Genomic DNA, 23,562 nt, shown 5'->3' on the forward strand with positions numbered 1-23,562 from the left:
CTTTCATCTGCTCCGTGTGTGGGAAGGCATTCACTTTTTCATCCAACCTGCATAGACACCAACAGTTTCACTTATGACTACAGGGGTTGGATTCTGTTGTTGCTGCTGCTTGCTGTTCATGTCGTCCAGAACTGAACCATGTTCATTCTGATAGTTGGGTTGGTTTTTAGTTACCAGCGGGGGTGGGAACGGGCGCTGGTGTGATGTGAAAATTACTTTCCTGGTCAGTGACACAGGATCTGCAGCCTCTGAGACCGTTTGTAATTTTCAAAAGGCTGGAAGAGAGGAGGGAACGAGAAACCTGCTCATTCCAATAAATAGCAATTTAAGCTCATCGATGAACTTGTTATGGAGCCTGTCTGGAACAAAATGGGATTGTCAATCTGTTTTTTGCATGAAGTTAGACAGTGTGGTGCATGTTAGTGCACTGCTGTCAGTCACTGCGGGTCAAAACATGGTTTGTTTTCATGTGATTTTCTGTGAAATTTGAGGGATAAACTAGCACAGATCTGAGTGTTGCACCTCGATTTGATGTCTATGGTCGCATAGTGCGGTCTTTATTCACCTGGCCCTTTCATGAGCTGCCTGCTTCCCTCGGCAAAACAGCAGTTCCCAAAATGGCTGCTGCCTGCATTTGGTGTTGGAGGTGAGCTCAGCTTTTGCTGAATCATTGACAATTTACATTTAACCTGGTGTCACGAGAATGATGCCGTTCAGTTGCAGGGTTCAAACCTGGAATCCATCTAATATCAGGTTCCCTGACACCACTCTTAGACTCTTGGAGCTGATTTCTGTTGACGTTAGTGACCCCTATAATGGGGCTGGAGTTTCATATTCTAGATATTAATATTAAATGTGAAATAAATCAGTTTGGTGTCAAACTCACACTGTGTCGAGTATTTGTTTCCTCCAAGGTAAAAAGAGACTAATTGAAATCCCGTCCTCGATTGTTCCACTTCTGGGTCATATCTCCTTTGTCAAAGAAAGATTTGTATTTTTGTCGAGCCTTTCATGAACTCAAGATGTCCTGGCATTTTACAGCCAATTTAATTCCCTTGAAGTGCAGTTAATGTTGTAATGTAGGAAATACAGCAGCTAATTTGTGCACAGCAAGAACTCATAGACTGCAACACGCTCAGATCCAGTGTGTTAGCTTCGTTAAAAAGGCATTGGAGTATAAGAGTCCACTACAGTTAAACATGGCAGTGCTGAGGCCTCAGCTGGAGTACTGTGCACAGGTTTTGTCTCCTTACCCAGGGAAGGACATACTTACTGAGGGGTTGTTGAGGATCGGTTCACTGGACTGGTTCCTGGAGTAAGGGCATTGTCCCATGAGGAGAAATTGAGTTGACTTGGCCATTATTGAGTGGAGATGGTTAGGTTCTGTCTAGTAGGAGATGGTCATTGCCTGGCACTTAAACCAAGTTTTTGATCATCGTTAATATTATCATTTCAGTTCAGCATCTAATTCTGAGTGGACTTTAGGTATTAAGCTAATTTTTGAGTCCTTGTATGTTCACCTTAAGACATAGGAGCAGAATTAGGCCACTTGGCCCATCGAGTCCGCTCCGCCATTCAATCGTGGCTGATATTTTCTCATCCCCATTCTCCTGCCTTCTCTCCATAACCCCTGATCCCCTTATTAATCAAGAACCTATCTATCTCTGTCTTAAAGACACTCAGTGAATTGGCCTCCACAGTCTTCTGCGGCAAAGAGTTCCGCAGATTCACCACCCTCTGGCTGAAAAAATTCCTCCTCATCTCTGTTTTAAAGGATCGTTCCTTTAATCTGAGATGGTGTCCTCTGGTTCTAGTTTTTCCTACAATGGAAACACCCTCTCCACGTCCACTCTATCCAGGCCTCGCAGTATCTAGTACGTTTCAATAAGATCCCCACTCATCCTTCTAAACTCCAACGAGTACAGACCCAGAGTCCTCAAACGTTCCTCATACGACAAGTTCTTCAGTCCAGGGATCATTCTTGTGAACCTCTTCCAAGGCTAGCACATCTTCCTTAGATATGGGGCCCAAAACTGCTCACAATACTCCAAATAGGGTCTGACCACAGCCTCAGAAGTACATCCCAGATCACAGTGCCATATAGGTTTTTCTAACTGGCATCAATAGTCTACCATTAGTAAATTGATCTTTTAAATAATGCTGCTGCCTCATAAAATTGAATGTTGTTAGTCTGAGCATTCGCACACTGTAACCATTTTGTATTTAACATACATTAATTCATATTGCATTATGGGCTTGAAAACAATACTTTTTTGTAGCACATGTTCTTGCAAAAGGAATTAGTTATAGTGTGAGATCACCAAAATACAACTAACACCAATGGGTGGACAATGCAATAGTTAGAATTGGAATGCCAGTTCTCAATTCTGGATTTGAGACAAGAATATATTTTTATAACTCAGTGTAGGATATATCTGAAGCTCAAGAATATTAAACGCAACGTAATGCACATTTATAAAACAACTAGTGATGCCACTGATGAGTTTGATTTTGAGAACTTCTTCAGGCAGATATGTTTTACCTTTTGAAGTGGATTTAACATAAGGAACCATTCAAGAAATTGACATTTCTATCATCGCATTTAGTCTGGATAGAGCTTAGGTATTCAAAGTGTTATACACAGACTTATTAAAAAAGATCTATGTACAGTAAGACCTGATGAGAACAAAAATGCGCTGATATGTATTTTAACTAAGGTGCATTTATATATCAAGTGCAGTATGTTGAATAAAGTCATTACATCTGTATGTTGCATGTTAGTTCACAAATCCCGAAATCCACTCCTCCAAGTTTGAGGACTCTGGGTCTGTACTCTTTGGAGTTTAGAAGGAAGAGCGGGGATCTTATTGAGACTTACAGGATACTGCGAGGCCAAGATAGAGTGGACATGGAGAGGATGTTACCACAAGTAGGGAAAACTAGAACCAGAGGGCATGATCTCAGACTAAAGGGACAATCCTTTAAAACACAGATGAGGAGATATTTCTTCAGAGGGTGGTGAATCTGTGGAACTCTTTGCCGCAGAAGGCTGTGGAGGCCAAATCACTGAGTGTCTTTAAGACAGATATAGATAGGTTCTTGATTAATAAAGGGTCCGAGATTATGGGGCAAAAATAGGAGAATGGGGATGAGAAACATGTCAGCCATGATTGAATGGCAGCAGACTCGATGGGCCGAATGGCCTAATTCTGCTTCTATGTCTTATGGTCTATTGGTTACAAATTACAGTTAAACCTGGGCACATAGTCCTTTCCAGACATGTCTGAATGTAATCAGTTATCCAACAGTTCAGCAACAATCGAGAGAGATATTTCACAGAACAAGTAACATCCAGTGATTCACTGTATATCAGCACTAATGGACCAGAGTCTGAGAAATCGGTGAGTTTACTTTCAGAGTAATTTCTTCAATATCTGAGAAGCTAATAGCTTTGAACAGCCCATCTACCAAATAGCTCGAGCCTACTTGTGATTATAAATACTCAAGAGCTCACACAGCCGCAATCTCGAGTTACAGAACAGATTCTGCTCCTGTCAATGGAGAGCTGCAGGATTGGACTGTGATCTGTTTACTGCTCATCTTCGGTTCAGCGCAGTCTCTGACTAATTTGCATTTAATAGGGTTAGCAGACATAATGCTTTATCCACACATGATGTGATGTGATGGGGTCCCTGCTCAGTCTAAACTGGGCAACTGACAGTAGAGATCAACCCCAAATGTCAGAATAAACATGATTCAGTCCAGGATGTGATTAACAGCAGCAATTCCTGCAAAATCATTTGTGAACTCGCTGGTGTCTCCAGGTGGGACCAGTGAATGAATCCATTTCGACACTCACAGCAAGTGAACAGTTTCCCCCCCGTGTGAATTCTTCGGTGCATCAGCAGATTGAATGACTGAGTGAATCCCTTGCCACACTTGGAGCAGGTGAACGGCCTCTCCCCAGTGTGAGTGCGCTGGTGTGCAGTGAGATGAGATGATCGTCTGAACCCAGTCCTGCAGTGAGAGCACCTGAACGGTCTCTCATCACTGTGAACACGTCGATGGTATTGCAGATCTACAGAACCTTTGAAGCATTTCCCAGTCTGGACATTTAAAAGGTCTCTCGTCAGTGTGAATTCGTTGGTGTGTCAGAAGGTGGGGTGATGTCCTGAACCTCTCCCCACACTGTGAGCGGCTGAATGGTGCGTACCCGGTGTGAACGCGCTGGTGCTCCCTCAGTGGGTTTTAAAGCTCTTCTCACAGTCAGAGCATTTAAACTCTCTCTTGTCGGTGTGAACTTGCTGGTGTGTCAGCAGGTGGGATGAGAGAGTGAATCTGTTCCACGCAGGAATCAGGTTAACGGCCTCTCCAAGTGTGTCTGCATCAATGTGTTTCCAGCTCAGACGGGGATCTGAATCCCTTTCCACAGTCGCCACATTTTCCCTGGTATTAACAGGGTTTTTTGCTGCCATGTGTAAAGGTCGATGATATCCGGGTCCTGATGAACAGGGCAACTCTGGCAGATTTTCATGTGATGTTTGGTTTGACTTTCCCCGAGTGTAAATCCTTCCAAAACCCAGTAAAACTATTTGTACAAACAAGGGACATTTAAAGAGAGTCCACCAAAACACAAAAGCAGGTTGTGAAATTGAGCTGAATGAATCTGGTCATTTGTGGGACCAGTACTGGGAAAAAGTGACCATGAAAACTGCTGGATTGTTATAAAAACCCACTGGTCACTAATGTCCTTCAGGGAAGGGAACCTGCCACCCGGTCTGTGCCTGCACAAGAGTCTGGCTTCTATGGGAGACAGAAATCTTATTGGAGGGATTCAAACATTGAGTTCGGGAAAGATGGGTATGGATTTTGGAGTTAAGACAGAATCTGGAGCGGAAATGGTGCATAGAGATGGAGTGGTTGTTTGCAAGGACAGTGGGGTGAAAAGTTGTTTTCATTGAGGAGAGGTGATGATGGCAGATTTGAAGGAAAGAGGTTCAGTCCCTGAAGAGAGAGAACTGTGAACAAAGTCAGTGAACTTGGGGAGTTTGGATTGTCAGTACTTTAATGGGAATAGGGCCATTGGAGCAGGAGTGGGTCTAATGGATAAGATGAATCCTGATAGGGCATGAGGGGAGATGGGAGTGAAACGAGAGAAAAATGTGGGTTCAGGGAGGGCTCAGGAAAGGGGAAACTTTAGAGACAGTTTGGCCCAGTGAGCTAGTGGAAGGAGGGAAGGGACAGAGATAACTGATCAGATTGTCTCAGACTTAGTGACAAAGAAACTCCATGAGCTCCTCACACTTGGTGTTGAAGGTGAGGATGGAGGAGACAGGGAGAGTGCTTCAAAAAAAAGACTTGTGTTAGAGATATTTTGGTAGTTAATACAGAGCTGATTTATTTTCCATTTAACTTTAATTTCCAAAACCCAGTCTTAAAGGGAGACCTGAACAGTCTCTCATCACTGGGAACACCTTGATTATACATGATTTAAAACATCTCTTCACACTGGGAACCCACTGTTGTTTCAGCAGAAACGATGACTAAGTGAATCCATCCTGTCATTCGGGTCAGGTGAACGGCATCTCCTCAGGGAGACCTCGCTGTTGTGTTAGAAGGGTGGCTGTCTGAATTAATCCTTTCCCAAACACAGATAAGGTGAATGGTCTCTTCACACTGTGAGCTCGCTGGTGTCTCAGCAGGTTGGATGACTGGGTGAATGTTTTCCCACATTTGGAGCAGGTGAACGGCCTCTCCCCAGTGTGAACCCGCTGGTGTGTAATGAGGTCAGATGATCGCCTGAACCCAGTCCCACAGTCAGCGCACGTGAACGGCCTCTCATCAGTGTGAGCACGTTGATGGGACACCAAGTCCCAGGAACATTTAAAGCACTGCCCACAATCCGGGCATTTAAAAGGTCTCTCATCAGTGTGAACTTGCTTGTGTCTCTGCAGGTGGGATGACCGAGTGAATCCCTTTCCACACATGGAGCAGGTGAATGGTCTCTCCCCCGTGTGAATTCGCTGGTGTGTCAGCAGATCAGACGACAGAGTGAATCCCTTCCCACACTCGGAGCAGGTGAATGGTCTCTCCCCAGTGTGAACTCTCTGGTGTGTCAGTAGGTCGGATGACCGAGTGAATCCCTTCCCACATTTGGAGCAAGTGAATGGCCTCTCCCCAGTGTGAACTCGCTGGTGTGTCAGCAGATTGGTTGAATTAATGAAACCCTTCCCACACTGTGAGCAGGTGAACGGCCTCTCCCCAGTGTGAACTCGCTGGTGTGTCAGTAGAGTGGATGACTGAGTGAATCCCTTCCCACACACAGAGCAGGTGAATGGCCTCTCCCCAGTGTGAATGCGTTGATGAGTTTCAAGCTTCGACTGGTAATTGAATCCCTTCCCACAGTCCCCACATTTCCACGGTGTCTCCCCGTTGTGACTGCATTTATGTTGTGAGAGGTAAGATGACTGGTTGAAGTCTTGTCCACACACACAACACGTGTATGGTTTCTCCCCACTGTGAACGGTGCTTTTTCCTTCCATGTTCAAAATCCAATGATGTTCAGGTTAAATTGGGGATTCTGTCAGATCTGATGTAATGTTCAGTCTGAGTTTCCCAACTGCAAATTCGCTCTAATACCCTGTGAAATTGATTTAAAACAGACAAAAGAGAGTGAGAGAGAACCCACAAATACACAAAAGCAGGTTGTGAAATTGAGCTGAATGAATCTGGTCATTTGTGGGGCCGGCACTGGGAAAAATGACCATGAAAACTGCTGGATTATCATAAAAACCCAACTGGTTCATTAATGTCCTTCAGGAAAAAGAACCTACCACCCAGCATCCCTAGGCCTACGGAAGGCTGTGGCCTCGATGTGAAGAGGAGAGAGGGGAGTAAGACCATAAGACATAGGAGTGGAAGTAAGGCCATTCGGCCCATCGAGTCCACTCCACCATTCAATCATGGCTGATTTCAACTCCATTTACCCGCTCCCTCTCCATAGCCCTTAATTCCTCGAGAAATCAAGAATTTATCAACTTCTGTCTTAAAGACACTCAACGTCCCGGCCTCCACCGCCCTCTGTTGCAATGAATTCCACAGACCCACCACTCTCTGGCTGAAGAAATTTCTCCTCATCTCTGTTCTAAAGTGACTCCCTTTTATTCTAAAGCTGTGCCCCCGGGTCCTAGTCTCCCCTGTTAATGGAAACAACTTCCCTACATCCACCCTATCTAAGCCATTCATTATCTTGTAAGTTTCTATTAGATCTCCCCTCAACCTCCTAAACTCCAACGAATATAATACCAGGATCCTCAGACTTTCATCGTATGTTAGGCCTACCATTCCTGGGATCATCCGTGTGAATCTCCGCTGGACCCGCTCCAGTGCCAGTATGTCCTTCCTGAGGTGTGGGGCCCAAAATTGCTCACAGTATTCTAAATGGGGCCTAACTAATGCTTTATAAAGCTTCAGAAGTACATCCCTGCTTTTATATTCCAAGCCTCTTGAGATGAATGACAACATTGCATTTGCATTCTTAATTACAGACTCAACCTGCAAGTTTACCTTTAGAGAATCCTGGACTAGGACTCCCAAATCCCTTTGCACTTCAGCATTATGAATTTTGTCACCGTTTAGAAAATAGTCCACGCCTCTATTTTTTCCAAAGTGCAAGACCTCGCACTTGCCCACGTTGAATTTCATCAGCCATTTCTTGGACCACTCTCCTAAACTGTCTAAATCTTTCTGAAGCCTCCCCACCTCCTCCATACTACCTGCCCCTCCACCTATCTTTGTATCATCGGCAAACTTAGCCAGAATGTCCTCAGTCCCGTCATCTAGATCGTTAATATATAAAGAGAATAGCTGTGGCCCCAACACTGAACCCTGCGGGACACCACTCGTCACCGGTTGCCATTCCGAAAAAGAACCTTTTATCCCAACTCTCTGCCTTCTGCCTGACAGCCAATCGTCAATCCATGTTAGTACCTTGCCTCGAATACCATGGGCCCTTATTTTACTCAGCAATCTCCCGTGAGGCACCTTATCAAAGGCCTTTTGGACGTCTAGATAGATAACATCCATTGGCTCTCCTTGGTCTAACCTATTTGTTATCTCTTCAAAGAACTCTAACAGGTTTGTCAGGCACAACCTCCCCTTACTAAATCCATGCTGACTTGTCCGAATCCGACCATGCACTTCCAAGAATTTAGAAATCTCATCCTTAACAATGGATTCTAGAATCTTGCCAACAACCGAGGTTAGGCTAATTGGCCTATAATTTTCCATCTTTTTCCTTGTTCCCTTACTGAACAGGGGGGTTACAACAGCAATTTTCCAATCCTCTGGTACTTTCCCTGACTCCAGTGACTTTTGAAACATCATCACCAACGCCTCCACTATTTCTTCAGCTATCTCCTTTAGAACTGTAGGATGTAGCCCATCTGGGCCCGGAGATTTATCAATTTTTAGACCTCTTAGTTTCTCTACAACTTTCTCCTTTGTGATGGCTACCATATTCAACTCTGTTCCCTGACTCTCCGGAATTGTTGGGATATTACTCATGTCTTCTACTGTCAAGACTGACGCAAAGTACTTATTCAGTTCCTCGGCTATTTCCTTGTCTCCCATCACAAAATTACCAGCGTCATTTTGGAGCGGCCCAATGTCAACTTTTGCCTCCCGTTTGTTTTTAATGTATTTAAAGAAACTTTTATTATCATTCCTAATGTTACTGGCTAGCCTACCTTCAAATTTGATCCTCTCTTTCCTTATCTCTCTCTTTGTTATCCTCTGTTTGTTTTTGTAGCCTTCCCAATCTTCTGACTTCCCACTACTCTTTGCCACATTATAGGCTTTCTCTTTTGCTTTGATGCAATCCCTAACTTCCTTTGTCAGCCATGGCTGCCTAATCCCCCCTCTGATAACCTTTCTTTTCTTTGGGATGAACCTCTGTACTGCATCCTCAATTACTCCCAGAAACTCCTGCCATTGCTGTTCTACTGTCTTTCCCACTAGGCTCTGCTCCCAGTCGATTTTCGTCAGTTCCTCCCTCATGCCCCTGTAGTTTCCTTTATTTAACTGTAACACCTTTACATCTGATTCTACCTTCTTTCTTTCAAATTGGAGATTGAATTCTACCATATTATGATCACTGCCTCCTAAGTGCTCCCTTACTTTAAGATCTTTAATCAAGTCTGGCTCATTACATAACACTAAGTCCAGAATGGCCTGTTCCCTCGTGGGCTCCATCACAAGCTGTTCCAAAAAGCCCTCCTGTAAACATTCAATTAATTCCCTTTCCTTGGGTCCACTGGCAGTATTATTTACCCAGTCCACCTGCATATTAAAGTCCCCCATGATCACTGTGACCTTGCCTTTCTGACATGCCCTTTCTATTTCGTGGTGCATCTTGTGCCCCTGGTCCTGACCACTGTTAGGAGGCCTGTACATAACTCCCATTATGGTTCCTCAACTCTACCCACACAGACTCCACATCATCCGACCCTATGTCGTTTAGTGCTATTGATTTAATTTCATTCCTAATTAACAAGGCAACCCCGCCCCCTCTGCCCACCTCTCTGTCTTTTCGATAGGTTGTGAATCCCTGGATGTTTAAATGCCAGTCCTGAACCCCCTGCAACCATGTCTCTGTGATGCCTACCGCATCATACCTGCCAGTCACAATCTGGGCCACAAGCTCATCTACCTTGTTCCATACACTGCGCGCATTAAAATATAGCACCTTTATATTGACCGTCCCTTTTTGTTTTCTTAGTGTGGTGGACCTTGGTTTACTGAGCCTTTCCATACAGTGTGTCATATTTTGTGGGATGGGGACTATTGTAACCTCTCCTGAGTTCTGTCTTTTCGTGCTTTTTTGTATTCCTAAGCAGCTACGCTTCCCACTGATTACTTCACCTCTTGGTTCCCTGACTTTCCCTTCCCCCCCCCAATCTTTAGTTTAAAGTCCTATTGACCACCCTATTTACTTTTTTCACCAGAACACTGGTCCCAGCTCGGTTCAGGTGGAGACCATCCCAACGGTATAGGTCCCCCCTAAGGAAAAAGAGAGAGGGGAGAGAGAAGGGAGGGAGAGAGGCAGGCAATGAAGCAGAGAGATTGGGTATTTCTCAACCAGAACTTTGACAGATTCTGACTTGGAAATATATCACTGTTCCTTCAAGGTCTTTGGGTAAAAATCATTGAATTCCCTCTTTAACAGCACTCTGGGTGTACCTACCCAACATGGACTGCAGCGATTCAAGAAAGTAGCTCACTACCACCTTCTCAAAGGCAATTAGGGATGGGCAATGAATGTCCTAGCCAGCAATGCCCAAATCTCTTGTATTCATTTAAAAAGAATCAAGACTGCATATTTTCAGCTCAGTAACATTGCCAGCCTCCAGCCTTTTCTTAGCTCATTTGCTTCTGAAACTCTCATCTATTCTTTTATTTCCTCTGGACCCAACTATCCTAATGCACCCTGGGATGACCGCTCACATTCAACCTCCCTGTAATATTGAGTTCATCCAAAACTCTGCTTACTCACACCAAGACGTGGTCATCCACCTTCCCTGTGCCCACTGACTTATAAAATCTCTCGTTTAAGAAGCACCTTTTCCTCTAGGGTTGTATCTCCCTATCTCTTGTCATCTCATCCAGCCACCGAGATATTTACTTTCATCTCATTCAGGACTCAGACTGAGATAGACAATTGTTAATCAGGAAGGGAATCAAGGTTAAGGGGATAAGATAGGAAAGTGGAGTTCAGGATATCAGATCAGCCACGATTTCATGGAATGGCAGGGCAGACTCGATGAGCCGAATGGCCGACTTCTGCTCTGCATCTTACATCTTATGGTCATGAGCATTTGCAATATTAATCACTCTATGACTGGTGGCTGTTCTTTCAGTTGCCTGATAGCCAAGCTCTGGAAATTCTTCCTTAAACCTCTCCTGCTCACTCCTTCACTTTCTTATATTAAGACCCTCCTTAAAACCTACCTGGGAAACAAGCTTTTGGCCATCTGCCCTGATATCTCCCTGAGTGGCTCAGTGTCAATTGGGCGAAACCTGGATGGCTTAGAGAAAAAAAAATGGATCAAATTAAAGCATGTTTCTCTCTTTCAAATCCTCGACATGTTGCATAATTACTCTTGGTGGCTGAGGATGCACCAGGATGTCCATCACCACCTGAACCAGTGTCGCCTCTGCGTCCACATGAATCCAGCTCTGAGAACAGAAAGGTCCCAAAGGAGACTCTCCCCTGGTCACCGGGACCGAGGCCCCGCCACACTATTGCGTCACATAACGGCGCATGCGCTTCACTCCCCACTGATCCAAGGTGGTGCCAGTCACCTGGGCATGTTCATGGGGAAAAGCCTCGGTGTTACAAACCCGGGGCCTCCAGGTTCTTATTGAGGTTGTGAGACCTGCACTGGGTTTTTATGAAGCCTCCGCTCCCTCCCCACCCCCACTCCCGCTCCATTCCCCCCTCCGGCCCACCGACACTCACCCGTTCAGTAAAGCATCTCCCGCACACACAAGGCCTCAAGCAAAATGACACTGCGCATGCTCCACATATAGCCCAGCATTGCGCCTGCGCGGTTGGCTCCTCTGGTGTGAATAGGGCACTTGCACATACGCAGGGAATGCTGGGTAATTGCACCGCCACTGAACGGTGAAACTGCAGAGAAAATAAATTTGTTACTCAATTGAGATGAATTGCTTTTCAAAAAATTCAGACTAATTTTTGTGAGTAGGTGCTTGCTTCTATATATATTTTTGTATTTTTCTAATTAAGGGGCAATTTAACGTGTCCAATCCACCGACCATACACATTTTCTTGGGATGTGGGGGTGAAACCCATGCAGACACGGATGTGACCCGGGGCCGGGATTGAACACAGGTTCTCGGAACCAGTGCTAACTACTGCACCACCGTTCCGTCCCAGTCCTCTCTTATATTTCATTTCTGGGAATAAGGAGAGATTTTTAAACGTTTCCAACCTCCCTTTCACCTCCCCTGATTCTATTTGGACTGGGTTCTGTCCCGGAATCATTGCTTTCCCTCTCTTTTCTCTCTATTTCCTTACATTGACTGTTCATTCCATTATAGGTGTAAATCATGCGGCTCCTCATCCCTGTGCTGGCTCTTTGGACATTCAATCCAATTAATTACACACACCAGGCAGCACTGTCAGAACAATATCTATCTGATATATCAGATGTGGAGGTGCCGACGTTGGACTGGAGTGGGCACAATAAGAAGTTTTACAACACCAGGTTAAAGTCCAACAGTTTTGTTTGGAGTCACTAGCTCTCGGAGTGCAGCTCCTTCATCAGGGCAAAAGGTGAATGGAGAAGGTCTTCCAACGTTTCAGATCGAAGATCTACAGTCCTGCCACATCCAATCGTGAATTGTGGTGCAATTAAACAACTCACTGAAGGAGGAGGATCAACAAATATCCCCATCCTCAATGATGGAGGAGCTCAGCACATTTGTGCAAAAGACAAGGCTGAAGCATTCGCAGTAATCTTCAGCCAAAAGTGCCGGGTGGATGATCCAGCTTGATCTCCTCCAGAGATCTCCAACATCACAGATGCCAGTCTTCAGCCAATTTCATTCACAACACGTGATATCAAGAAATGGCTGAAGGCAGTGAATACTGCAAAGACATTTTTCCGGCATTAGTTTTGAAGACTTGTGCCATACTCCTAGCAAAGCTGTTCTAATAAAGCTAGAACACCGGCATCTACCCAGCAACTGGAGGGTAGCTCAGTGGTTCGCACTGTTGCTTCACAGCACCAGGGTCCCAGGTTCGATTCCCGGGTTGGGTCACTGTCTGTGCTGATTCTGCACGTTCTCCCCGTGTCTGCGTGGTTTCCTCCGGGTGCTCCGGTTTCCTTCCATAAGTCCCGAAAGACGTGCTGTTAGGTAATTTGGACATTCTGAACTTTCCCTCTGTGTACCCAAACAGGCACCGGAGTGTGGCGACTAGGGGCTTTTCACAGTAACTTCATTGCAGTGTTAATGTAAGCCTACTTGTGACAATAATAAAGATTTTGTGTATTTTAGGGAACAGGTAGAACTTCCTTGGTTCGCCCCTCAGATATTCCATCTGTTTTTGATTAATGTATCTGGAGTCTGAGTTCTTCCAGTCTGTCTCCAATTCTCCTTCCTGTCTCTGGTATATGGGTCCAGGTAGCTTGGTGTTGTGATTTGTGTTGTTTAGTTGTGTGTCTGTTTCCAGAAGGTATTGTTGTCTCTCAATAATGACTGTGCTGCTACCCTTGTCTTCTGGTCTTATGAACATATCCATGTTGGATCCGAGCTCCCGGATTGTCTGTCTTTCACTCTGGGTAAGAGTCTGTTTGTGTCTTGTATTTCACTACTCTGACTGGGCAGAGACCTGATTGAAGGGATTCAAACATGGGAGTTCTGGTGAAGATGAGCAAGGATTTGGGAGGTGACAACATGTTCAAAGAATTTAAAGAGGAGAGGGCGGTTGAAGGTGGGGCAGTAATTTGTAAGGATGGCAGGGTCAAGGGTTTGTTTTATTGAGAGTGCTGATGGCAGATTTGAAGGGTAGAGGGACAGTACCTGAAGAGAGAGAGAAATGTTGACAATATTCGTGGACACAGGGTAGTTGGCTGATCAGTACCTGAGTGGTAATAGGGTCGATGAAGTAGGAGCTGGGTCTCATGGACAAGATGAGCTCTGAGAGGGCATGAGGGAGATGGGAGAGAAACTAGAGAAAGATGTGGGTTCAGGGCTCGGGAAAGGATAAAATTCAGAGACAGTTTGATCTGGTGGGCTCAAGGAAGGGAGGGAATCAGCAGAGGCAGCTGATTGGATTTACTCAATCTCAGTCACAAAGATAATCCACAAGCTCCTCACACTTCTTGTTGGAGGTGAGGATGGGACAGGGGAGAGCGAGAGTACTTCAAAAGGAACTAACTTGTGTCAGAGATATTAAAACGTTTCAGCACACTGCATATTTCACACAAATCTAATTTATTTGACTTTTAGCCAGAATATTAGCCGCTGTAAATGGGCTGGAATTGTTATCAGCAGAAAGAGACCCAACTGAACATAGATCATCATAGAATTTACAGTGCAGAAGGAGGCCATTCAGCCCATCGAGTCTGCACCGGCTCTTGGAAAGAGCACCCTACCCAAGGTCAACACCTCCACCCTATCCCCATAACCCAGTAACCCCACCCAACACTAAGGGCAATTTTGGACACTAAGGGCAATTTATCATGGGCAATCCACCTAACCTGCACATCTTTGGACTGTGGGAGGAAACCGGAGCACCCGGAGGAAACCCACGCACACACGGGGAAGATGTGCAGACTCCGCACAGACAGTGACCCAAGCCGGAATCGAACCTGGGACCCTGGAGCTATGAAGCAATTGTGCTAACCACAATGCTACCGTGCTGCCCTATGGTTCAGTCCTGAATGTGAGAAACACCAAAACCCAGTCGCAGTCATTACTTGTGGCCTTGTTGGTGTCTCAGCAGGTGGGATGAAGTGGTGAATCCCTTCCCACCTGAGCAGATGAATGGTCTCTGCCCAGTGTGAACCCGCTGGTGTGTCTGCAGGTTGGATGATCGAGTGAATCCCTTCCCACACTTGGAGCAGGCGAATGGTCTCTCCCCAGTGTGAACTCGCTTATGTTCAGTGAGGTGAGATGATTGTCTGAACCCAGTCCCGCAGTGAGAGCACCTGAATGGTTTCTCGTCAGTGTGAACACGTTGATGGAACATCAGTTCCCAAGAACTTTTATAGCGTTTCCCGCAGTCTGGACATTGGAATGGTCTCTCTCCAGTGTGAACTCGCTGGTGTCTCAGCAGGTGGGATGACTGAGTGAATCCCTTCCCACACTTGGAGCAGGTGAATGGTCTCTCCCCAGTGTGAACTCGCTGGTGTATCTGCAGGTTGGATGAGTGAGTGAATCCCTTCCCACACTTGGAGCAGGTGAATGGTCTCTCCCCAGTGTGACTGTGTCGATGAATTTCCAGCTTGGATGGGGAAGTGAATCCTTTCCCACAGTCCCCACATTTCCACGGTTTCTCCTCCGTGTGACTCCATTTGTGGCTTGTGAGGTCTGATGATCGAGTGAATCCTCGTCCACACACACAACACGTGTACGGTTTCTCCCCACTGTGGATGATGCTTTTTCCTTCCATGTTCAAAATCCGCCAATCTTCAGGATATGATAAATCGAGAACTCTGTCAGATCCTGATATGATGCTTGGTTTGAGTTTCCGGAATTTGAATCCTCCATTTCGAACACCCTGTGAAACTGATTTAAAGCAGAAAATAGGGAGTGAGAGAGAACCCACAAAAACACAAAGGCAGGTTGTGAAATTGAGCTGAATGAATCTGGTCATTTGTGGGGCCGGCACTGGGAAAAAGTGACCATAAAAACTGCTGGATTATGTATATATACAAGACACATTAAGAGAGTAGTTGGCAAAGCATTTTTGACCTTGAGCTTCATTAATATAAATATGATACTGAAACTATGCTTCTGGTGGCACAGTGGGTAGCACTGCTGCCTCAGCTCCAGGGTCCCAGGTTCAATTCCCGTCTCAGGTGACTGTGTGTGGAGTTTGCACATTCTCCCCTTGTCTGCGTGGGTTTCATCCGGGTGCTCTGGTTTCCTCCCACAGTCCAAAGATGTGCAGGTGAGGTGGATTGGCCATGATAAATTGCCCTTTGTGTCCAAAGGTGAGTTAGGGGCACTGGGTTACAGGGACAGGGTGGAGGCATGGGCTTAAGCTTAAGTAGGGTGCTCTTTCCAAGGGCCAATGCAGACCCGATGGATCAAATGGCCTCCCTCTGCACTGTAGGAATTCTATGGCTCTAATTCTATTCTTTGAATCTTTATAAAGCTCTGGTCATCACGCTTCAGGAAGGATGTGAAGGTTCTTGGAGAAGGTGCAGAGGAGATTTACCAGAATGGTTCCAGCAAAGGAGTTTGAGGGGAGGTTTGATTCAGGGACACAAGATTATGCCAGGTTTCCACCAGGTGGACAAAGAATCTCTGTTTCCATTCACTGATCGTACAAGCAGTCGGGATACAGATTTAAAGTTTTGGATAAAGCCTGGATTGAACTGTATAAGATCCTGAGGGGTCTTGACAGGGTGGATGTGTAGAGGATGTTTTCTCTCGTGGGAGAATCTGGAACAAGGGGGTTACTGTTGCAAAATAAGGGGTCACCCATTTCAGATGGAGATGAGGATTTTTTATTCTCTTAAGGGTTGTAAGACTTTGGAACTCACGTCCATAAAAGGCAGTGGAAGCAGAGACCTTGAATATATATATTTTTAAATTTAGAGTACCCAATTCATTTTTTCCAATTAAGGGGCAGTTTCGCGTGGCCAATCCACCTAGCTTGCACATTTTTGGGTTGTGGGGGCAAAACCCACACAAACACGGGGAGAATGTGCAAACTCCACACGGACAGTGACCCAGAGCCGGGATCGAACCTGGGACCTCGGCGCCGTGAGGGCGCAGTGCTAACCCACTGCGCCACCGTGCTGCCCGACTTGAATATTTTTAAGGCAGAGCTGGATAGATTCTTGATGAGCAAGGAGGTGAAAGGTCATCGGGGTAGGCAGGAATGTGGAGTTGGGGTTAGAATGAGATCAGCCGCAATCTTATTGAATGCTGAGCAGGCTCGAGGGGCCGAGTGGCCTGTTCCTAGTTTGTATGTAAAAGGTACAGGAGATATGAGGTGATATGAGATGTATGTTTTTACACAGCGAGCGGCAATGACTTGAAACTTGCTGCCAATGAGGGAGTTTGAAAATAGACACAACGAATGATTTGATTTCAAAAGGAAATTGGATAGGCATCTGAGGGAAATAAACCTGCGAGGATCCAGGAAGCAGGAGAATGGGACTGACTGGATTGCTCCAGAGAGATAGCATGGACTCAATGGGCCGATGCCATTCTCTGCGCCATCACGTCTCTGACATTTTTGTGCAGGCTAGTTTTGTAATTTAACCCCGGGGGTTCAGATATCACTCAGATAAATCTGAGCTACACTCCCTCCGAGGCCATTCTATCCTTCCTCAGGTTTGTTGCCCAGAACTGAACACAGTTCTCCAGGTTTGGTCTAACCAGGGTTTGTGAATCTTGGGGCTTTTCCAGTCACACTAAGACCTGAAATCTTCCCTCACAGACAGAACAGACAAACCTTTTACCTTCCACACCCAGATGCTGCTGAAATTCAGGTTCTAATGAATCGAATGACTCTGTCAGATTGCGATGTGACGTTTGGTTTGCTTTTCCCGTCTGTTAAACCTCCACTTCCGGTATCCTGTAAATTTACAGAAACCTCACTGTGAGTTTAGGATAGAAATTCACAACATTCTCTCCTCGCCAACTTTGATTAAATATATTCCTGGAGGTTTGATCACATGACCTGCCCCCATCCTCCAGCAATTAATCGGTCAACACATCCATCCTTGTGACACACTGCCTTCCTCGGCCAATTGGGAAGCAAAATGACTCATTGCCTTACAGGGCAATTACTGTCCTAACGATCTTCCGGACACCCAGGTATGAATCTCACCAACGCAGGGAACGGAATTGGTGCGAATCCGGGGAGAGGGAGCTTTGGAACAGTAAATATAAATAACTTACCGTGGGAATTTACGGCCTAGACAGCAGGGAGAGGAGTTGCCGCAAATCCAGGGAGGAGCAGCTTCGGAACAGTAAGTATAAATAACTTACCTCGGGGATTCACGGCCTAGTCGGCAGGGAGCGGAGTTGGTGTGAATCCAGGGAGGAGGAGCTTCGGAACAGTAAGTATAAATAACTTACCTCAGGGATTCACGGCCTAGTCGGCAGGGAGCGGAGTTGGTGCGAATCCGGAGAGGAGGAGCTTCAGAACAGTAAGTATAAATAACTTACCTCGGGGATTCACGGCCTAGTCGGCAGGGAGCGGATTTGGCCCGAATCCGGGGAGGAGGAGCTTTGAACAGTAAATATAAATAACTTACCTCAGAGTAAAGCTGATTGGCTGGTTGGGAATCTGTTCTAAATTTGAGAAACTGGAGTAATTAACTAAGTCGGGGAGTAACGAGGAGATTGGTAACTAGGAGATTGCTGTTTGTATCTATATCAATGATTTGGATGAGAATGTACAAGGCATGATCAGTAAGTTTGCAGATGACACTAAAATAGGTGGTATTGTCGACAGTGAGGAAGGTTATCAAAAATTGCAGCAGGCTCTCGATCAGCTGGGTAAGTGGGCCAAGAAATGGAGTTCAATACAGATAAGTGCGAGGAGTTGCATTTCGGAAAGTCAAATCAAGGTAGTATTTTCACAGTGAATGGTAGGGTCTTGGGGTGTGTCATGGAACAGAGGGATCTTGGAGTTCAGGTGCACGGTTCTCTAAAGGTGGAGTCACAAGTAGATAGAACAGCACGGCAGCATAGTGGTTAGCACAGTTGCTTCACAGCTCCAGGGACCCAGGTATGATTCCCAGCTGGGGCACTGTCTGTGCGGAGTATGCACGTTCTCCCCGTGTCTGCGTGTGTTCTCTGGTTTCCTCCCACAGTCTAAAGATGTGCGGGTTAGGTGGACTGGCCATGCTAAATTGTCCTTCGTGTCCAAAAAAAGGTTGAGTGGGGGTTACGGGAGTGAGGTAGATAAGTAGGCGTGACTAGGGTGCTCTTTGTAAGGGCTGGTGCAGGCTCGATGGGCCGAATAGCCTCCTTCTGCACTGTAAATTCTCTGAAGAAGGCTTTTGGCATGCTGGCCTTCATCAGTCAGGGCATTGAGTATTCAAGTTGGGAAGTTATATTGCAGTTGTACAGGACGTTGGTGAGGTCGCACCTGGAGTATTGTGTTCAGTTTTGGTTGCTTTGCCATAGGGAAGATGTTATTAAACTGGAGAGAGTGCAGAAGAGATTTACAAGGATGTTGCCAGGACTCAAGGGACTGAGTTACAGGGAGAGATTGGACAGGCCAGGATATTTTTCTTTAGAGCGTAGGAGACGGAGGGGTGATCTTATCAAGGTGTATAAGATCATGAGAGGCATGGATAGGGTGAATGTACTCAGTCTTTTTCTCAGGGTTGGGAAATCGAGAACTAGAGGGCATAGGTTTAAGTTCAGAGGGAAAAAAATTAATGGGAACCTAAGGAGCAACGGTTTTACACAGAGGATGGTACGGATGTGGAATGAGCTGCCGGAGGAAATGGTTGAGGCAGGGACATTGACAACATTGAAAAGTCATTTGGACAGATACATCGATAGGAAAGGTTCAGAGGGATATGGGCCAAATACAGGCAAATGGGATTGGCTTAGATGAGCTTTTTGGTTGGCATGGGCCAGTTTGGGCCGAAGGGCCTGGCTCCGTGCTGTAGATTCTATGAACCTCAAGTCTCTTTGGACACCCACTGTACTTAACCTCTTTCCATTTAGAAAGTACTCAGTTCTATCCTTTTTTGGTTCAAAACAGATAACCTCACACTTGTTTACATTGCCACAATCTTGCCCATTCACCTAGTTCGTCAATATCTTCTTGCAATTTTATGCTATCATGTATGCTGTCTACGATGCCACCAAACTTTCATCAGCAACAGTGCAGAAGAGGCCCTTCGGTCCATCGAGTTTGCATCGACACATGATAAACCTGACCCACCTACCTAATCCCATTTGCCAGCACTTGGCTCATAGCCTTCAATGTTATGATGTGCCAGTCTTCATCCAGGCACTTTTTTAGAGGATGTGAGACAACCGTCTCTACCACCCTCCTCGGCAGTGCATGAAATGAAAACGAATGAAATGAAAATTGCTTATTGTCACAAGTCGGCTTCAATGAAGTTACTGTGAAAAGCCCCTAGTTGCCACATTCCGGCGTCTGTTCGGGGCATTCCAGACCGTCACCACCCTCTGGGTAAAAACATTTTTCTTCAGTACATGTGTCAATAAATCTAATCCCCACTCTCTGCTGTCTGTTGGTTAGCCAATCCTCTATCCAAACTAATATATTATCTCTCAACCCCATGGGATTTTACCTTGATTATTACCTTTTGTGTGACACCTTATCAAATGTATTCTGGGAGTCAAAATACATCGACAGGACCCCATTATCCACTTGGCTTGTTACATCTTACAAGAACTCCTAAGAAATGAGTCAAACACGATTTACCCTTCACAAAACCACGCTGACTCTGGTGGATTGCGGTTTGACTTTCCAAATGTCCGGTTGCTACTTTCTCAATCATGGATTATAACAGTTTCCCAACAACAGGCTTTAAACTAACTAATTTCCTACTTTCTGCCTTTTTGACCTAATCCAGTGACATTGGAGATTTTCTCAGTGGAGCCTCAGTCACCATCAATGAGACTAACTTTAAATTCCAGATTTTATTCATTTAATGGATTGGAGCCCATGTCCCCAGAACATTTTCCTGTCTCTCTGGGTGACTAATGCAGTGACATTGTCACTGGGTCAGTGTCTCCCCCCTGGTCTCTGTGAGGTTGTTTGTGGAGAGAAGCCGGAAGCGGCGGATAGTGAGAGTGGAGAATGTTCATTGTTTCACATTCGGCTCCAGGGCCCCACTGGGGTTTGTAAACCCCACCCACCAACACTGACCTCTCACCTGACACCTCACAATGGTTGACGGCATCGCGCGACCAATAGGAGAAGAGTACGAAGTCTTACAACACCAGGTTAAAGTCCAACAGGTTTGTTTCGATGTCACTAGCTTTCGGAGCGCTGCTCCTTCCTCACCTTGCTTCCTGTTACCCTCACTCTCTCGCCCTTTCCATCAATCTTTTTGATTCTCTCTCTCCCCCACTACTCACTCTCTTTCTCTCTCTCACTCCGTTTCTCACATAAAATTCTCTAGCCCAGAGGGTTATGGATAATAATAATCATGATTGTCACAAGTAGGCTTACATTAACATTGCAATGAAGTTACTGTGACCATCACCGAGGAAGGAGCAGTGCTCCGAAAGCTAGTGACATCGAAACAAACTTGTTGGACTTTACCCTGGTGTTGTAAGACTTCTTACTGTGCTCACCCCAGTCCAACGCCGGCATCTCCACATCAATAGGAGAAGAGTGGGCGGGTACGGGGGACCGGTCGGGAGTGACTGGTCCTCCAGCCAATCGGAGTGACTGTGGGCAGGACTGGGCCGAGTGAAGCATGCGCAGTGTGATTAATGGCGATGCAGAAAAGGTTATTTCTCGGATGCACAACTCGTGAACGTGGGAATAGCGGGACGGAGGGAGAGCTGGATCATGCGGGTCGTTAGGCACGCTTCGTAAACATGTTAAATAAAGCAAAAATCCGGAAAAATAATCCACCGGTACCTGGGGATCTGAGCGGGATTCGGAGCTTTCTCACAGACAGGACTATGCGGCCGCCATCTTTATTTGGTACTGGCAGCGGTGCGCATGCGCCGTCTCAAATTGGGTTCCTCGCAGCAGTGCACATGCGCCCTCGGCACCTTATTTGGATCACTGGCAGCTCACTGCGCACGCGCACCCACCGTCTTTATTGGGGCACAAGCATCAGAGCGCAGGCTCAGTCGCCATCATTGTTGGGGGCAACGTTTTTGAAATGTGTCTTCATGACAGAATGTCCAGCAAACTATTTCACTCAGTTACAAATTCCTATTTAGGGGGCAGAATATATGCCGAGGACTGTGACAATAATTCGAATTTATATTGTGACTTGAACAGAATAAAACTTTTTCGACTTTCAGAGAAACGTGACAAAATAACAATTGACACTGAGCCACATGACGAGATATTAGATTTTAAGGACAATCTTAACGGAGGAAAGTGAGTCGGAGAGTTTTAAGGAGGAAATTCCAGAAATTGAGGCCTTGGCAACTCAGTAATGGTGGAGAGATTAAAATCAGGAATGCTGGAATTAAATGAGTGCAGAAATCTGAAAGGAGTGTGTGTGGAGGAGATTACAGAGATCAGGGTGATCATGACCATGGAGTAAAGCAATGAGACATTTAAACTTTTTGTGCCTTTTAAAAAGGAAGCATTTGTAGAATTGTGGGCACAGGGGGTGGTGTTAGTAAGTAAGCACATGGGTAGCAGAGTTTGGGATGGGGTGGAGGGGGTTGTTTAATGTTGGAGTCTGGCTGCGAGTGCATTGGAATAATCTGGTTGAGAGGTATCAGAAGAATGGATGATGGTTTCTGCAGCAGATGAACAGAGACGAAGGTGGAGTCGAGCTGTTACTCTGGTGGAAATCTGCAATTTTGGTGATGGTGTGGATCTGTGGTCAAGAGCTCATCTGGGGTGAAATATTTCACCATGGTTGTGAACAGTCTGCTTCAGCCTCAGACATTGGACAGGGATGGAATTGGTGGCAAGAGACTGGAGTTTGTAGCGGGGATGAAAGGGAATGGGTTCAGTCTTGTCAATATTTAAATGGAGGAAAGTTCTGCTCATCCAGCACTGGATGTCAGACAAGATCGGACAGTGTGTCCAATTCCTGTTCCAGCCTCCCCGTACAGGCGCCGGAATGTGGCGACTAGGGGCTTTTCACAGTAACTTCATTTGAAGCCTACTTGTGACAATAAACAATTTTCATTTCATTTTCATTTCTTGGAAAGGAACTTGCAGGTGGTGATGTTCACGTACATCTGCTGTCCTGTTCCATCCAGGTGGTGGGGATTAAGGGTTCAGGAGATTTTGTCAAATTGTGATTCAGTTGTTGGTCCATTGCTTCCTGTTACCCTCACTCCATTCTCACTCTCTCTCCCTTTCCATCAATCTTTTTGATTCTCTCTCTCTCCCCCACTACTCACTCTCTTTCTCTCACTCACTCTGTTTCTCACATAAAATTCTCTAGCCCAGAGGGGTGTGGATAATAATAATCATTATTGTCACAAGTAGGCTTACATTAACATTGCAATGAAGTTACTGTGACCATCACTGAACATATTGAAGGCTGAGATGGTGAGAGTTTTGGTCTCTCAGGAAGTCAAAGGAAATAGAGAGCTAACGGGAAAGAGTAATTGAAGACTTAGATCAGCCACAATTGTGTTCAATGGCAGAGCAGGTTCGATGGGCCGAATGGTCTACTTCTGCTCCTGTTTCTTGTGTTCTTGCAGAGGCCCGAGCCTTGTGTGGGCTCAGGCCGGGGGGCAGGTTCCCTTCCCTGAAGGCCATTAACAAACTGGTTCACTTTTCACAAAAGGTTCAACAGTTTTTGTGGTCACTTTTTCCCAGTGCCGACCCCACAAGTTACCAGATTCATTCAGCTCAATTTCCCAACCTGCCTTTGTGTTTTGTGGGATCTCTCTCACTCCCTTTTTTCTGTTTTAACTCAATTTCACAGGGTATCAGCAGGGAAGGATGTGCAATTGTCCAACCAAGCACCACATCAAAATCTGACAGTCGTGTAACTGATTGGAACCTGAATATCATCAGATTTTGAACATGGAAGGAAAAGGAAGTTCACAGTGGGGAGAAACCGTACACGTGTTCTGTATGTGGATGAAGCTTCAGCCGATCATCTGGTCTGTCAAAACACAAGCGCAGTCACAGCAGGG

The 23,562-nt window shown here is 45.8% G+C and overlaps 2 protein-coding genes across 2 annotated transcripts in view; one reads left to right on the plus strand and one right to left on the minus strand.

Annotated features, from left to right (window-relative positions):
- The window catches only part of LOC140421495 (uncharacterized), a 395,230-nt gene that overhangs the window by 78,027 nt on the left and 293,641 nt on the right, over window positions 1-23,562 (plus strand). The window lies entirely within an intron of this gene.
- LOC140417793 (uncharacterized) overlaps window positions 5,373-23,562 on the minus strand; it is a 58,212-nt gene continuing 40,022 nt past the window's right edge. Inside the window, exons 5-8 of the mRNA XM_072501251.1 lie at window positions 21,356-21,424; window positions 14,791-15,315; window positions 11,672-11,676; window positions 5,373-6,380 (exon numbers count right to left, since the gene is read on the minus strand). Of these exons, the coding sequence (XP_072357352.1) occupies window positions 5,571-6,380; window positions 11,672-11,676; window positions 14,791-15,315; window positions 21,356-21,424 (1,409 nt within the window). The 3' untranslated portion in view covers window positions 5,373-5,570. The remainder of the gene's footprint in view (window positions 6,381-11,671; window positions 11,677-14,790; window positions 15,316-21,355; window positions 21,425-23,562) is intronic.

Source organism: Scyliorhinus torazame, chromosome 5, assembly GCF_047496885.1.
Source record: "Scyliorhinus torazame isolate Kashiwa2021f chromosome 5, sScyTor2.1, whole genome shotgun sequence".
NCBI lineage: Eukaryota > Metazoa > Chordata > Chondrichthyes > Carcharhiniformes > Scyliorhinidae > Scyliorhinus > Scyliorhinus torazame.